This window comes from Anastrepha ludens, chromosome X (genome assembly GCF_028408465.1).
Source record: "Anastrepha ludens isolate Willacy chromosome X, idAnaLude1.1, whole genome shotgun sequence".
Taxonomy (NCBI): Eukaryota; Metazoa; Arthropoda; class Insecta; order Diptera; family Tephritidae; genus Anastrepha; species Anastrepha ludens.
The window spans coordinates 32,300,183-32,318,274 of NC_071503.1; the positions used below are offsets into that span (position 1 = coordinate 32,300,183).

At 41.9% G+C, this 18,092-nt stretch overlaps 1 protein-coding gene across 1 annotated transcript; it reads right to left on the reverse strand.

Annotated features, from left to right (window-relative positions):
* Positions 1-2,215: 2,215 nt before the first annotated feature.
* Positions 2,216-8,630, reverse strand: LOC128869470 (uncharacterized). Its single transcript, XM_054112016.1, has 2 exons — positions 8,446-8,630; positions 2,216-3,484 (listed from the first exon to the last, which is right to left on the reverse strand). The coding sequence occupies exons 1-2, from the start codon at positions 8,512-8,514 to the stop codon at positions 2,807-2,809; spliced, it is 747 nt and encodes a 248-aa protein (XP_053967991.1). The 5' UTR covers positions 8,515-8,630; the 3' UTR covers positions 2,216-2,806.
* Positions 8,631-18,092: the final 9,462 nt, after the last annotated feature.

An 18,092-nucleotide genomic window follows, 5' to 3' on the forward strand; every position in this document is an offset into this window, starting at 1 on the left:
ATGTCAGCGCTTTTGTCGAATTTAAGCAGAGCTGGCAGATCCGCTTTTGAGACGTCCTCCAGACCCTCAAACAATGGGGCTTCCAGGCATTTTAAACGTGTTTTTAATAATGCCGGACAAACGCACAGAAGGTGTTCTTAAGTTTCCTCAACATCCTCTCTGCAATTCCTGCATTTGTCCGTGTTAGCAATCCCTATCTTGTACGCATGTGCAGCCAATAGATTATGACCTGTTAGCATACATATGATAGTTCTGCAGTCCTTTCACGAGAGCCTAAGTACGAATTGAGCCAGTTTTTTGTCGTAAGTGCTACACATGACTTTTGCTGTTTTGCATGTGGTCAGATTAGTCCACCTAGCTTCCACTCGCCTTTTCATGCAGTCGTCTATTTCATTGTATATTGTATTTAGCGGTTTTGGTATGTCGTTCTCTTGTTCAAATGGTAGTCTAACAGCACTTTTTGCTATCTCATCTACTATTTCGTTCCCCATAATGCCTTTGTGACCAGGTACCCAATAGATATGCAGCCCACTGTTTGCGGCTAGCCTTTCTATGGCCTCTCTGCTCCGTCGAACATTTTTGGACTTAATTAAATATGAGGTTATTGCTTTTATTGCTGCTTGACTGACCACCTAAATATTAATTGTTGAGTTCTTTCTTTGGAAAATACTCCTGTGGTCTGGAAGCATGATGGGCTGCCTTATCCCTAGTTCTGAGCAATAAATACCCGCTTCCACTCCGTCTTAAGTTCTAGAGCTGTCTATATAGATCTGAAAAGTTCTATGGCCAGGCTTCATGCTTTTGTGCCATCCCTCCTCTTCAATTGTAGTGCGAAACCTTATTTCCCAATTAAAGTACGGAGTCATGTAGTCTGTGCAACCTGAGCTCCACTTTCCTATTCTGCTGGTAAATACCCCAGCAGCCACTAACCTCCTCGCGGATTGTGCTGCCAGGTTTTTCGCAGTAAGGTCAATAGGTGGCATGCTGAGTATCATTTCCAGCGCCGCCATTGGAGTGGTTTTAATCGCTCCTGTTATGCACAGAGCAGCGAGTCGTTGAATCCTTTCTAGTGGCATTAAGTATGTCAGTTGTCTTGTCGCAGTCCACCATACTAAGGCCCCATACAACATTATCGGTCTAACTACTGCCGTGTAGTACCAATGCATCAGAGAGGGTGATATACCCCAAGTAACGCCCAGCATTCTTTAACATGCGTACAACGCGCTACTGGCTTTTTTCACCCTTCCCTCAACATTGTGCTTCCACCGCAATTCACTATCTAGTATTACTCCGAGGTACCTTGCATGATCTTTGAGAAGTAGTTCGTTGTTGTCTAGCTTCGGGAAGTTCCGCGTGGGAACCTTGTACTTCCTGGTAAAAAGTATCATGCCCGTTTTTCCGGCATTTATCCCTAGCCCTGCGCTAGATGTCCATTGGTGTACCGTTTTATGTATGTTATTCATCACATTACTGATGGTGTCCAGGTACTTTCCCGTAACTACTATAGCTGTGTCAAACGCATATGCCACTAGTTTCGGTGCCCCTCCGTAAAATTTCTTGACCAGTTCATTTGCTACATCTAACCATAACAGCGGCGATAGTACCCCACCTTGCGGAGTGCGTCAGCATGCATATTTGGTGACGCTCGTATCGTTCCATTCCGCTCTTATCTTCCTGCTAGCTAATAGCTGCCTTATCCATAGGTAAATCGCGGGTTGCACATTAATTGACTCTATGCTATTTAAATGAGCATCTTTCGTCACGTTGTTAAAGGCCCCTGATATATCTAGAAATACTCCTAGAGCATACTCCTTATATTCTAGTGCTTTTTCTATGTTTAGTACAAGTGAGTGAAGTGCAGTTTAAGTAAATCTGCCTTTAGTGTAAGCGTGCTGCGCCTTGGATAATACGTCCGGCGCAATTGTGTCCCTAATGTATGTGTCTAGAATCTTCTCTAACGTTTTCAGGAAAAATGAGGTCAGACTAATGGGCCTGTATTCCTTTGAGTAGAGAGGGTTCCTTTTTCCAGGTTTTCGAATAAACACAACTCTCGCTTCTCTCCACAATACAGGAACATGCTACAGAAGTCTTTCCAAGATTCTCTCTTGGCTCTGCGTATTTCTTTCTTGTATACTTTTAGTAGATCCTGAAAAATCTTCACTGGTTTGAGAAGATAAACTAGGTATTGTATTATATTAAATTTTTTAAAAAACACTTTGTAAGGGTAGAAGCGCGAAATAAAACGTATATTGCCTGTAACGCCGCGTAATTAAAAAAGGAACACCGCACTCGTCCGATTACAATTTCAAAAGTGGAGTTTATTACACATGTACTGTCCTTATATTAAGCCTAAAACTAAGATACGAGAAATAGCGGAAATGGAAGAACAGTAAGTGGAGAGTTAGAGAGAGTTTGCAGTTAAGTAAATAGAAATAGGAAGAACGGAAAGTAGGTATAGTTGTAGAATAAAGTCAATGTTCGGAAGTAAATAGAAATAGCGACAGCGAGAAACAGTAAAGTATACTACATACCTACTTATAAATAAACAATATAAAATAACTTAATATTAAGCTTTAATACAATTTCAATTTTTAAACAATTTTTAAACAATATAAAATAAACTTAATATTAAGCTTTAATACAATTTCAATTTTTAAATTCAATATTATTTAATTTATTCTATTCTAATAGTTTGCCAGAATCTGGCTTAACACCGGCCACCTTGAAGGAATCCAACAGCCTTCAATTCTTGTTTTCCACCGGCAGCACGGCGAGTTTGTGAATAGGGCGTCGTACTTCACCCGACCTAGTGGTGATGTCTGCGACTCGAATTTTGCCGTCCGCTCCGGGAATGGTTGCGGTTACTCGACCGAGCACCCAATGCTGCGGTGGTACGTTGTCTTCGTGGACGACGACGAGTTGGCCTGGTTGAACGTTGGGCTGCGGGTGCACCCATTTGTTGCGCTGCTGAAGCTCCAGAAGGTAGCTCTTCGACCACGCGCGCCAAAATTGTTGCTTGAGAGAGCAAACAAGCTGCCATCTCTCTAAGCAGCGGCTGAGGTTGACGGGTACCTTCTCCGGTGGCAAAGCTCGCAAGGGGCAACCGATTAGTAGATGCGCCGGCGTTAGCGCCTCGCCGTCGTTGGGGTCGTTGCTGAGTGGTGCGAGCGGTCGGGAATTCAGGACCGCTTCTACTTCGACGAGAAGCGTTGCGCTTTCTTCGGCGGTTAACAGCGCGTTGCCTACGGCGCGCACCAGCAGATGTTTGGCCGACTTCACTGCTGCTTCCCACAGGCCGCCGAAGTGGGGTGCCCTCGGAGGTATGAAGGCGAAGATGAATCCTTCGTCGGCGGCGTATTGGAGAATCTCCTCTTTCTGTGCCAGAAAGGCTTCCCGGAGCTCCCTCAGCTTCCTCTCTGCTCCCACGAAGTTCGTCGCGTTGTCGCAGTATATTTTGGCTGGCATCCCTCGGCGCCCAATGAACCTTTTGAGAGCGAAAATAAATTTATTAGCAGTTAAATCAGTTACAAGCTCTAGATGAACTGCCTTTGAAGCGAAACACACGAAAATGGCAATATACATTTTCACGGGAGGGCGACCGCGAATTTTTAAGGTTATGTGAATGGGCCCGCAGTAATCTACCCCACATATTGTGAAAGGCCGTTGGGCGCGTAATCGATCGGCGGGTAGATTGCCCATGATCTGACCTTGTAATTTTGGCTTATAACGAAAACAGTGAATACATTCTCTTACAGTTCGACTACAGGCTTCTCGAGCATTTACCAGCCATATTTTTTCTCGCAGAAGCGCTACCAATGCCTTTGGACCGGCATGGTGATTACGAAAATGTAGGAACCGGATGTATGCTTTCACAAAGTGCGAGTCTTTGCGTAATAGCAAAGGGAACTTAGCATCATAGGGGATTGGCGCGTTTAATAAACGGCCACCTACTCGAATCAATTTAAATGATAATGATGATTCCGAGTGTTCATGCAGAAATGGAGTTAATTTCTGCAAACTTGAGGGAAGTACGTTATTTTTCGATAATTTATTCATTTCATCGCTAAATTCAAAATGTTGAATTATTTCGACAATTTTAAGAAAACTCAATTGTAATTCCTTTGCCGTGGGTATTATTTCAGATTCTGCTTTTCGCTCTCGTATTTTTCGAAGCCATCTGAGTATATAAGCGAAAATCCGAAGCACTTTTCTGTGAGATGAGAACCTGTCAATTATTTCGAGAAGTGGATTTGTTGTGGCATTGATTGCGGTTAACGTAATTGCGTTCTTCTTCTTCTCGAGTGCTTCTTGTTCTGGAGAGAGACTGAAGTTGACATTGTTTGGCCATGTAGCAGGGTCTTCTAGGAGGAACTGTGGACCACTAAACCATATTGAATTACCCAATTCGTCCACGTTACAACCCCGAGACACTTGATCCGCTGGATTTTGTTTTGTGGGCACATGACGCCACGACACATTCTGGGTTCACTCTTGGATCTCGGACATTCTATTTGCGACGAAAGTTTGCAACGACGATGGATGCGTTTTAATCCAATGCAGAACTATTTCGGAGTCTGTCCAGAAAATTGTTTGTTCTATTGGTCGACTCAACATTGGTGAAATTCTTGACCATAATTTGGCAAGAAGATGGGCTGCCGAGAGCTCTAAACGCGGAAGAGATTTAGTCTTCAGCGGAGCTACTCTAGACTTTGAAGTAAGCAGCGTGCATTTCGTACCACTAGCGGATTGGCTACGTATATATACGCAGCAGCCATACGCTCTTATTGAAGCGTCGGAAAAGCCATGAATTTGGCAGCTGGCACTCGACTCTGTATTTACATACCGAGGAATGCTAATTGATGGAAGCTCCAACAAATTGGCTTTAAAGTTTTGCCAGCTAGTGTCAAGCCGCAATGGAATCGACTCATCCCAGTCTAGCTTTTGAATCCAAAGCTCTTGTAATAAGATTTTAGCTTTGGTAACTAGCGGGGCTAATAAACCAAGAGGGTCAAAGAGGCGAGCGGAAACGGATAAAATATTACGTTTAGTTGCTCGCAGCTCGCTAAAATTATCTTCCAGAATGAAGCGAAAAATGTCATCTTTCGGCTGCCAGTGGATTCCCAGCGTTTTGGTGGAGTCGGTATCGCTGAGCTGCAATAATTTTTGGAGACTCTCACTATTCGATGAGCTTGTATGATTGGAAAACCACTTTGATAATTTCAGGCCTGCCGATTCTAAAATTATATTTACTTCCTGTTGTATCTGGGTGAGGCTTTCTATACTGTCGGATCCTGTTAATAGGTCGTCGACGTAAAAGTCATTCCGAATGACTTTGGAACCGAGTGGATATTTGGCTTTATTTTTGTCGCTTAGCATTTGCAGACACCGTGTGGCGAGAAATGGTGCAGGCGCTGTGCCGTATGTTACGGTGTTTAATCGAAAAATTTGCAAATGCTCCGATGGATCCTGTCTCCACACTATGAGCTGGAAGTTCCTGTCGTCTTCGTGCACCAATATTTGACGATACATCTTCGTGATGTCAGCAGTCATGGCATATTTGTGCAATCGGAAGCGAAGGAGGGTCGAAAAAAGCTCCTCTTGAACGATCGGTCCGACCATCAAGGTTTCATTCAACGCAACTTGTGTTGATGTGCGACTCGAAGCATCAAAAATTACGCGCAACTTGGTAGTTGTGCTCTGCGGTCTTAACACACACTGGTGCGGAATGAAATAGTGCGGCTCACTCGGGAGTCGATTATTTGTTGGACTCATATGCCCCAATTCGAGATACTCTTGCATGAAGTCCAGGTACATTTTACGAAGTACTGGATCTTTCAGCGTCCTTCTCTCCAGCGCCTGAAACCGCCGAGCTGCGGTTTCATACGAATGACCGAGTAATTTACGGTCGGTTTTGAAAGGCAGTCTGACTTGAAGCCTTCCACATGGTAAAACCTGTGTGGTTTTCGAAAAAAATTCCTCACATTTTGCCTGCTCTGGAGTCAGTCGTGTGGAATTTATTTGTGCAGATATTTCTTCCAATTCCCAGAATTTTCGGATTGTGGTATCAATACTAGCAACGCTTTCTTCAAATTGACATAATGTGCTACTTACTTGGGCACTGGAGCTATTATTTGTGGCATACTTGCCTGAAATTATCCAGCCTAACACAGTTTTTTGCAGCGTTGGCTGCCTTGGGCTGGTTCTGATCTGACCCACCGATAACAGATCAAAGAATATTTCAGCTCCTAAAAGTATGTCTATTTTCTGACACTTGTAGAAACTTGGGTCAGCTAGTTCAATATTTTGTGGGATTTTCCAGCCATTTGTGTTTACAGTCCGATCTGGATGATTGACTGATATCGAACGCATTACCCAAAAGTCCGCCGAAAATTCAAAATTGTTGATCCTCGATTTTATATAAGTTTTAAGCTTGCCTTGGACCTTTTTATTTGAATTGCCAATTCCAACTATATTTAGAGCGAATTTTTCCTTACGGATTCGCAATTTCTGAATAAGCTCTTCGGTCATAAAGTTTACTTGAGAACCGGAGTCAAGTAGAGCTCGCGCTTGCACGTAAACACCGGAGCTGGCCTTTACATTAACTACGGCTGTAGCTAACATGACTCGGTCAGGCAGGCTGCTAATATGCATGGCCTGTGACGTCGAAGGTTGCGGCTCGGTCTCAAAGGAGATCGGATATTGATGCAACATGGTGTGATGCGAACGGTTGCATACACCACAGCGATTTGCTTTGCACTTTGAGACCGTATGTCCCTTGCGCAAGCAATTTATGCACAGGGAAATCGATTTTGCTAATTCAAATCTTTTAAGTGCAGTAAGCGCTTGGAATTTTGGACAAGCTGTCAAATAATGGTCCTTGGAACCACAGTGAAGGCAAGTTGGCAGTTTGGAATTCGTCGCGATAAATGTTGTCTTTGAGGGTCGCAGTTGTTGATTTTTTGTTTTCTGCCGCGTATCTTCATTATTTGGCCTTTTTTGGGATGAGGAAGCTTCTTCAGCTGATAAATGCTGGTATCTCTTGTTTAGCATAGCTTCACACTCAGCCCAAAGCGGCAGCTTATCATAGTCAAGTTGCTCCTCCCACTTTGACCGAGTAGTGGAATCAACCTTCGACATGACTATGTGAATCAACATCGCATTTGAAATAAGCTTATCGTCACCCAGCGATAAAAGGGAGTCATATACTGCAGACACTGTATCAATCATTGATCGCAAAGACGACGCAGAAGGCCTTTGGATTTTTGACAATTCAAAAAGTTTAGACACTGTATTAAAAAATATCAGGCATTTATTGTCATAAACCTTTCTCAAACTTGCCAACGCCTTTGGATAATTTTCTTCAGACATTTGGAAGGACTTCACTGTGCCTAAGACTTCACCGGATAGACATGATACTAAATGATTAAATTTTTCAATATCCGGGATTGTGGGATCATTATGCACGAAACTCTCAAACAGACTCATAAAGTTTTTAAACTCGGAATATTCTCCTTTGAATGTAGGTAACGACATTTTTGGTAGTCGCGAGCTGTGAGGTGCAGTAAAAGATGTTTCGGCAATTGACGATTTATTTCTCGCCAGAATGGATTTTATAATGGACTTTGTTTCTACAATTAAGTCCTCTAACTCTCCACGGGCAATGTCTTCTTCGTCGATTTCCTCAATTTTCGACTGACATTTCATGAGTTTTTCGCTGTGGGAGTTCAATATGTCGGCACTCCAATTCGATTGCATCTAGCGACATGGTCTTTTCAAGGAGACCCGTTTTTATGCGCACTATGCTGGTTTTTGCAACAGTTCTCTGGCGCTTTAAAGACTTTAAGTCCATCATCTCCTTACTTGGAGAGAGACTTGAAATAGCCGACTTTGGTTTACTCATGTTTTGAGATTAAAGTTCGCTGCTTTAGCCTATGGCTTTTGTGAAATGAAAACGGTTCTGGAAGTTTGTCAGCACGAAAACGAAAACGAAAGCGATAATACTGAAATATATTATATAATAGCTCAAACTTGACCAGAACCAACGAAAACGAGACGAAAATAAGCAGCGAACAATTGAGTCTTTGCTCAAACATTTCTTCTTTTTTTTTTTTTTGAAAATATTGTGGTTGATTAACAAACCGCAATTTCGTTTGGTTTTTTGAAAAAATCCCGAAAATAAACCGAAAAATAGTACTCGCAAATTATTTGGCGACAAACAAGTTCCTCTACCTCGGGTCCCACTGTATCCTTCACTTCATAGGCAGTATATGTATATGTATATAGATATGTATATATATAAGTATATAAGTTTATTTGCATATAAAAAGTGGATACAAGAGATGCCAACAATTGAAGCCCTTATACTGTGAGACGATTATTAGCAACTGTAATAATCTCGGTCAATCACAAAGCCAATTTCTAGCTTCAATTTTTCGCACTCAATACCTGTTTATCGTGGACTGGTTTGTTTCCAGCTTGAACTTCCCTTTGGCAGGCCACGCAGTTGCAGGTCATTCCTCCCTCGATGTCCTATGTAACGGTGTAACGGTTGGTATTGGTGGTGAACAGTTGGTGGCTGATGAATATTACAGCTGTAGTTTCACTCCCCTTCGTTGGCGATGTTCTATATGTTCTATATGTTCTATATGTTTTTTTTTTTTTTTTTTTAACTTTTTTGGCTATAAATATTTTATTTTGTTTATATGTTAAACAATTTTTTTTTTTTTTCAAATAATTTTAGCCTTTTTTGATAGATATATTACTTTTTCTCTTTTTTTTTTGTTTTTTTGTTTTGTTTTTTGGGGCCTCACTGTCACTGTGCACTTTTTCCACGTCACTGCACTTGTTTTTGTATATGCATATACATATGTATGTACATATATTAGTTTAGCTGTCTGTTTGTCTGTTTTGTTATTTTTCTTTGGTTTTTTGTTTGCGAGACGACTTTTGTTTTGCAACGGACCGCGCAGGCAATATTCTTTAACTAATTTAGTTGGTTATTTAATTTAATTCTTAGTTATTAAATATTTTGCGCGCACAAATTGCCAACTTGTGGTCTTTTGTCACTATCAATGTATTTTATTTAAATAACTTCCGAATTTAGTTCACAAATTATTGTTTATTTCTCGAATTTCGCACTAAAGTCCCTGCTAGGGCGCCATGAAAAATCTTCACTGGTTTGAGAAGATAAACTAGGTATTGTATTATATTAAATTTTTTAAAAAACACTTTGTAAGGGTAGAAGCGCGAAATAAAACGTATATTGCCTGTAACGCCGCGTAATTAAAAAAGGAACACCGCACTCGTCCGATTACAATTTCAAAAGTGGAGTTTATTACACATGTACTGTCCTTATGTTAAGCCTAAAACTAAGATACGAGAAATAGCGGAAATGGAAGAACAGTAAGTGGAGAGCTAGAGAGAGTTTGCAGTTAAGTAAATAGAAATAGGAAGAACGGAAAGTAGGTATAGTTGTAGAATAAAGTCAATGTTCGGAAGTAAATAGAAATAGCGACAGCGAGAAACAGTAAAGTATACTACATACCTACTTATAAATAAACAATATAAAATAACTTAATATTAAGCTTTAATACAATTTCAATTTTTAAACAATTTTTAAACAATATAAAATAAACTTAATATTAAGCTTTAATACAATTTCAATTTTTAAATTCAATATTATTTAATTTATTCTATTCTAATAGTTTGCCAGAATCTGGCTTAACAGATCCTTATACTCCTTCCAACGGAACTCATTGTCAGCAACTTCGGCTAACCTATAGAATTCATGTACTCTACACCTTTGTGCTCCTAATTCCTTGTTCCACCAAGGAGACTTCACCTTGCGTCTATAACGTGCTGGGGGGCAGGATCTTTTGAAGGCTTTAACGAGAGTAGTTGCAAACAATTCAACGCCTTCCTTAAGTGCGACGTGTGACTTGTATTTCCGGGGTATCATTGGTGTTTTTGATAGTATATCCTTATACAAGTCCCAGTTCGTATTCTTAGGATTTCTAAAGCATATAAGTTTGTTTTTTGAGCGGAATATAACTTGAAAGCTTATGTATCTGTGATCTGTGACTTCCCATTCCTGTACCATGGCTAGTGGTTAATGGTTGTAAAGGGTTAAGGTATGGCCCTTTAGCACTGCGACCATATTGATCTATTGTGCACCCTATGCTGTCTATTGACTGTTAAGTATGCTTATGAATTGTACCAGCTCCTTCTGAGGGAGTGATTGAAGGTCTTCATCTGTAAGCATGAACTTGTTTAAAAACCTTTTCCTTCTATGCGTCAACCCCGGACATTCGGACTGCAGGTGCTGGTGTTAGTTATGCCTAATTTATGTAAGTGTTTGTTGCAGGTGAAGTGACCCGTGAGGGCGCCTGTGAGAGTGCGAATGCTCTTTTTGTTTAACGTGAGGGCCATGTTAGCTCTTTTAGCGTTGAAACTTAGGAACTTTTTGGAGTGTCTAAGACCCTCTACGTTGTTCCAATGCTGATTTAATAGAGTTTTGGCCCAGTATTTTACTTTTTCTTTCAGGCTGTTTTTGTTGAATCCGAACATGGGACTAGGTCCGATGAAGTTTTGATCTGCCCCTTTTTTGGCTTGAAAGTCTGCCTTTTCGTTGCCGTCATATCCCTCATGGATGCCAGGTTATTGAGTGCCTTGTGGCATTCTAAGAGGGTTTTTGAGTTGTAGGTATAGCTATCTAAGCTTTTAGAACTGATTGGCTGTCCGAGAGTATTTTGATCTTTACTCTCTTGTGGTTTCTACGTTGCATGATGTTTGCTGCTTCCATTATTGCGTATAGTTCCGCTTGGAAGAAGGTGGTGTCCCTGGTGAGAGTGTATGATTTGTGGATTCTGGGCCCCACTACTCCAGCTCCTACACCATAAGGTGTTTTTGATCCATCAGTGTACCATTTTTGTGAATCATCATTCATCCATTTCGGGTTTGTTTTCCACTCGATCCTCTCAGGAAAGGTAACTGTGTATCCTTTTGTGAAACAGAGGGTTGGGTCAATGTGGTCTAAAACTTGAGCCATGCTTATGGTGTTTTTGATTTTATTTAGGATATTTAGACAACCAGTGAGGTTGCCTAATTTGAAATTTTCTTTCATGTGTAGCATGAGTGCTTGCGTAGCTGCTTCCTCTTGGATTGCTATATGAAGTGGTGGGAGATTAAGGAGTGCTTCCATGCCAGCTGTTGGGGTAGTTCTCATAGCCCTTGTGATGCATAGGCAAGCAAGCCTTTGTACTTTTCCCAGTTTGGTTATCGCTGTTTGTTGGATAGATTTGCTCCACCATACTAGTGCCCCATACAGTATGATTGGTCTAACCATTTGGGTGTATATCCAGAGGGCCATACTATGGCTGAGGCCCCAGGATCTCCCTAGTAATTGTTTGGTTCTCCACAAGGATTTCGTGGCTTTTTTTGTTATATTATTTATATGTGATTCCCAAGTGAGTTTTTTATCTAAGGTTAAACCTAGTTACTTGACCTCTTCCTTTAGTTCTAACACTGTTTCATTTATTTTCAATGTGGGAAACTCTAATTTTCTTTTTCTTGTGAAGGGTATTATTGTGGTTTTGTTAAGGTTGATCGACAGCCCCTCCTTTTTACACCATTCCCATGTTGCGTTCAAGGCATTTTGCATTAAGTCTGTTAGTGTCCTATCATGGTTGCCTTTTAGTATAACAGATAAGTCATCTGCATAACCAATGGTTATAAATCCGTTATTGTTTAGGTGCTGCACCAAGTCATCAACTAGTAGGGACCATAGCAGTGGAGAAAGAACTCCTCCTTGCGGACATCCTTTTACTGTTGTGGCATTAAGTTCAGCTTGGCCTAACGAGGCTTTAATAATCCTCTGATTAAGCATTTGGCTTATCCAATGTGTTAATATTGGGTTTGCACCTCTTTTATCGAGTGCTGTTTCCATGGATTTGTAATTTGCGTTGTCGAAGGCTCCCTCTATGTCCATAAAGGAACATAGGGCTATTTCTTTATGATTCAGAGCCTTTTCTACAACGAGTGTGTGCAGTGCTGTGACTGTGGATTTCCCTTTTTGGTAAGTAAATTGCAGCTTATGAAGGGGTTTTTTGAAGATTACTTCTTCTCTTAGATGGTATTCAAGTAGTTTTTCCATTGTCTTTAACATGAACGACGATAGACTGATTGGTCTGTAAGATTTTGGAGCATCAGGGGGTTTGTTACCTCCTTAGTAATAAATATTACCTTTACTTTCCTCCATATCTTTGGAATGTATTCCAATATTAGACTAGCTCTGAAGATTTTCACCATGACTCGGATCGGTTCCACAGTGCCTTTGGATAGAAGTGCTGGGAATATTCCATCCGGCCCTGGTGATTTTAAGGGTTTAAAGGAGTTAATTGCCCACTCTACCCTTTCGAAATTTATGATTTTATTGACAAATGAGACCGTCGATCTCCGTTGATGGTGAGTTACCATGTCTAGACTATTGTCGATTGATGGGTCATGACTTTTACAATCTGGGAAGTGAGTCTTTAGAAGAAGCTCTAGTGTTTCTACGAATGTGTTGGTAATAGTTCCGTTTGGACCTTTTAGTGTGCCTATGCGACTTGAGTCACCTTTGGAGAGTGATTTTTGGATTTTAGCTGTTGCTGGAGTATCTTTTAGATCCTCGCAGAAGTTTTTCCAAGAGTTTCGTTTGGATTTCCTTAGTTCTTTGTTATAGTTAGTTAGGGATTTCCTATATTCGTCCCATTTGCTTGCTTTCTTTGCAGTGTTGAATAGTTTTCTCGTTGCTTTCCGAAGTTTGTCAAGTTCGTTGTTCCACCAGGGAACCCTCTTCGTAAAGGATTTCATTTTTAGTGGACAACAGTCTTGATATGAGGCCATGATTGAGTCAGTCATTTCTGTTACTGCCTCTTCTAGCTCCTCTGTTGATGTTATTTAGCTTACGCTGTTATTAAGCTAAGCTGAAAGACATTCATTGTATCTTTTCCAGTTTGCTTTTTTGGGCTTCTGTAAAATGTGGAGAACTTTACCACCCCATTTAGGTCAAAGAGTATGTGTTTGCGGTTAGACATTGAGTCCTTATCCGAGACTCTCCAGTTACTGATCATATTCAAAGATTTGTTAGTAATTAGAATTAAATCGAGTACCTCTTGTCGTATTGTGTTTACAAAAGTGGGTTTATTACCCCTGTTTACTACTGTTATATTACTAAATAACAAAAATTCAAGGAGTGACTCACCTTTGTTGTTTGCATTCGTGCTACCCCATGCCACATTGTGGGAGTTTGCGTCGCATCCAATTATGAGAGTTTGATTGTGGGTTTGGCAATACTGCACTAGGCCTCTGATTTTATCTGGTGGTACTATATCGGCGTCTCTGGGGAAATAAGCTGAGGCGATTACGACCTCTCTCTTGCTTCCACCAAACTCCGCTTCGACCAGTATTGTTGATGTGTCGCCATCCATGAATTCTGTGAATGGCAAGAATTTAATATTGGTACCTATGATTATCGCAGCCCTAGGTTTGACAGCGCTTTTGTCGTAAATTACCTGTGTGTTTTGGACATTGAGGCCTTGAGGACGGCCTCTGTAGATCCAGGGCTCTTGGATCAGCCCTATGTTGATACCTACGGCAAGTCTTCTGCTAAGCTCAGTGGTAGCAGCCTTAGCATGGTGAAGATTTGCCTGGAGGCACCTCATTTTGTTGGTTGGTTTTCGTAGTCTTTGGGTGGACTTTCATCCTCTTCTTGTAACTCCACTGCCTCCATTTGGTCAACTAACTCTTCAGTCGTTATATTTCCAGCTTTCAGCCTGAGGGTCACTTGGATGAAGCAGTAGTTTACTCTACCATTGTACTCCTTCAGGCTGGCGGCTGACTTTTAATCTACCGCTACGACTAGCGTTACGTTGGAGCCTCTTTCGGCTCTTTTTAGCAGGCGCCAGGAATCAACATTGAGGCCTTTATTCTGCCCCTGCACAAAGTCCAGTATCTTGGCTGTCTCGACTTTGACGGAGTTGGGAAAGTGCCCCACTGCGATCCGAGAGTGAGGAATTTTGGACTCATCTGTGCCCCACAGTGTTGCACCCTCCCACGGCGACGCATTTGAAATGGCCGCCTTGACCCATTCCGCCGATGTGCTCTCCTTACAATGCAGGACAAGGTATCCTGCCTTGTAAGTAGTGCCCAAGAACGCTGGTTTTGTGGCCATGTTTTTCCCCGCCAGTATTTGGATGGAGTCCATTTGTTCGGTTGTCAGTACCGTATTAGGGTAGTCACTAGCAAGTACTGCCAACCTAATTCCTGTTGTTACGTCTTTGTATGTGGCAGTGGGCTGCCACTTTTTGCTCCTTAGAGCTGCGTCTTTCGATGTGGACGGACCATCATCTTTAGGCCGCTTTTTTGTTGTTGCTTCGGGTGGTGTGTCCTCAACCGACCTTAGTCGTTTCGGCCTTTCCTGTACCATAACATGCTTGCTTGTGTAGAGTGTTAGATCATGTACATTCTTCGAGGTTGATCCAACATATGTTGGTTCTTCACTTCTATTAGCTATTTCTAGGCTACTCTGTAGAATATAGTTATAATAGTGACCTCGGTCGTTTATGTCTGCACTACTCCAGACCGTGTGATGTGCGTTTGCCTCGGTTCCTACCACCAGAGCGTGCCTCTTTCTGGCAGCTTTTTTTACCAGCTTCCGAAGTTCTGTCTGTGGTGCTTCTTCATCATGTGGCATATAGCAAGACCCAAAGAGTAACGTCTCATCCTTGTAGCTCTCCAGCGCCACCACGGTCAGATCGTCTGAAGAGAGATTATGATCAATATAAGAACATATACTTTTTTTAACCATTATCGCTGTTCTTACCTTATTTTTTGCAATCGGGATATATATCCTGGACTAGAGCCACATCGTAGCCAACTCCCTCTATGTTGAGCAAGAGCTCGGCTGAGGCGTTCTTACTTTTGTGGAGGTTTATCTGAAGGACCTTCAGCATATGGCCAAAGAACCTTCTCGGGGTTGGATACTTCCTCCAGCTCACCCTTCTCCACTTCCTGTATTTTGAGGGCGGCTTCCAAGATCTCTTCTATACCGAGATCCTTTTCCACCTCTCCGCAGTGAGCGTGTTTTGGTTGTCGTCTGCCGGGTTGCCCTTTTTGAGGCGAAGGTGCAAGCTACCAACTCTCCAAGCCATTCTCCCGAATCGTGCGTAAAGCAGGCCCTCTGCCGGCTTGTAGATCTGGATAATGTAGTCTTGGCCTAAATCAGCAGTTGCTGGTTTTGCCACTCTCAACACTCTCCAAGCCGTCCTCCCGAATCGTGCGTAAAGCAGGCCCTCTGCCGGCTTGTAGATCTGGATAATGTAGTCTAGGCCTCCACCAGCAGTTGCTGGTTTTGCCACGCTCAAAACTTTCCAGTCATCTGTCGACACGTCCGTGTTTTGCATCTGTAGTAGTCGCAGTGCATTTTCCGGTTTTACCACTCGTGGAATGAAAACCTTTGCCTTCGGGGTTGAGGGAATGCAGCTGCGATCAACAATTTCAAGTGATGCCCCTCCTCAGGACTTGAAGCGTTTTTACTGCTTCCTTTAGCCATGTGAGCGTGGGGTCATCCTTACATTTTATAATTTTGACGCCGCTGAACCACCCTGCTCCGTCAAATGCCTTCCACCGTTCCTGCAACATACGGTCAGTGAGTGCCACGATCATCTGTTTTTTGGCGATTTCACTGGCCGCTGTCGCTGCTTTCGACGTCATAGGTCTTTCGTTGTCTCCGTTTTTCGTTTGGTTTAGCCATCTCATGCCTGTGCTTCTGCGTTTTCGATGGCACTGAGGCTTCGCTTCCAGTAGCTTCATTTCCACTGCCTTCCACCGTTCCTGCGACATTCGCCCCAGCTTGTCACTACGGTCAGTGACTGCCACGTTCAGTTGTTTCTTGGCGATTTCACTGGCCGCTGCCGCTGCTTTCGACGTCGTAGGTCTTTCGTTGTTTCCGTTTTTCGGTTTAGCCATCTCATGTCTGTGCTTCTGCGTTTTCGATGCCACTGAGGATTCGCTATCCGCAGTACGCTGCCTCTTGATGGCTAGTTCCTCTTCTATTTTGTTCGCATTCTTTGGAGGCTGCGAACTTTGGTTTTGCTGCGTAGAAGGCCCGGCCATTTTTATCTACTCTCTGGCCCAAGCCAACCGTTCCTCCTCTTGCTTCGTCAGGTTGGACTTGCTGCCAAATCCGTCACAAATTTGACCACGGCCTTGTATCGAGCTTTGGGCTTCAGCTTCCCTTTGTCTGGCTTGATCTTTGGCCTGTTCTTGCTATCCGGGGCAGCACCATTGAACCAAGCCGGAGAACGCAGAAGAGCCTCTTCCTCAGCTGTGTTAGTGCTCCCGACGCTTTCGTGATCCGAGTCTTCGTGGACAACGGCACTTCCGCGATGAAGAGCATTATATGTGTGTTTGGCAGTAACATTACGACCACTGGAACCTGCTCCCGTTACAGTGGAAATTTTGTCGCTTGAGTTGTTATTGACATTCATCTTTTTCGTACGACCACCTGCTCGAGGCCACAGTTACTTCCTAAGGTGGGTAGATACGGATGTGAACGATATGTGGTTTCAACAGGACGGTGCCACTTGTCACACAGCTAACGAAACAATGGCTCTTTTGCGCGAAACATTTAATGGCCGGATAATCTCACATCGCGGCGATGTCATTTGGCCGCCAAGATCATGTGATTTGATACCGTTGGACTTCTTTCTTTGGGGTTATTTGAAAGAAAAGGTGTACGTCGATAAGCCAGCAACAATTCAAGAGCTAAAGAATGAGATAATTAGGCACATTAACGACATAGAACCTCAATTATGCCTCAGCGTCATCGAAAATTTGGACCATTTGGTTCCATACGTAATCGACCCATACCAATATTATCATAATAAAGAGAAATGACAATAATTTCCTAAAAAAGTTGTATTTAATTCAAAATCAACACCGGCCCTTGAAACTTAACCACCAATAATTAATATTATCTCTTACAATGATTAAATGTAACAATTTACTTAACTGATTAAAAGTTTCATTAATTTGGGTGAGACTTAGCTTTGGAGACTTTCTATAAAGTAAGAGTAGTGAGAGACCTGTGTTTGCTGAATTAGTACACCACATTATGTTGCATAATTTAAAATCACCTAACACGCAATGTTGACCACCGCGGGGATGTGGTGATACTTTTAAAAGAGCAGATTACAGCGAATTCTCTTTTTAGTATATTTACATGCGATAATTAGGGAGTAAATACCCGAATGATCGAATTCCTGCCTAACAAATGCTAAAACAATTCTCTTTTGCATATGCATGTACGTATGTATATGTAACTTAGAAAAATTATAATTTTTATTAAAATAGCTTAAAAACATTGTTGAATAATGTTAATTATAGATGAATGAACTATTTGCATTTGTTGGTTTTTGGCTTTGGTTTATTAAACAATGAAAAATTGTAACTGATAACGCGGATGTGTGAAAAAGTGTGTAAGCAAAAATATCAATGGCAACATTGTGTAGATACAACCAAACACATACACACACAAACCGATGTATTGTGTAAATATGTAATTAAAAGAACGCAGTCCCCTGCGGTAAGGGACTGCGTACGGCGTTCACTGTTTCACTAGCGAAGTACTATACTAATAAACTATTTACCTACTATCAGAGAACATAAAATAATTGTTTGAAATTTACTTCTAGTATTGAAATGTCCGACACAGGACTTTGTACTTACTGTATGCACATGCGCGCACTTAACGCACAGCAGCTGCGGCTGTCGAGCATTTAGAAATAAATATTTACATACATATATTGACGCATACATATGTACGGAGCCGCGGGCATTCGACTTGACAAAAATTCAAGATTTACCAAATATTGGCAAATCATTCTACGCGAAATATTCCAATATTGACTATTTTCGAATTGTCGAGAAAATTGGCATATGAGCGGCTTGTTTTATGAATGAAAGTACTTTGCTCTTAGAACTATGAGCTCGAATTTATCAATGAACTTTTTGACAATGAGTTTTTGTTGTACAGACAATAGTTGAAACTG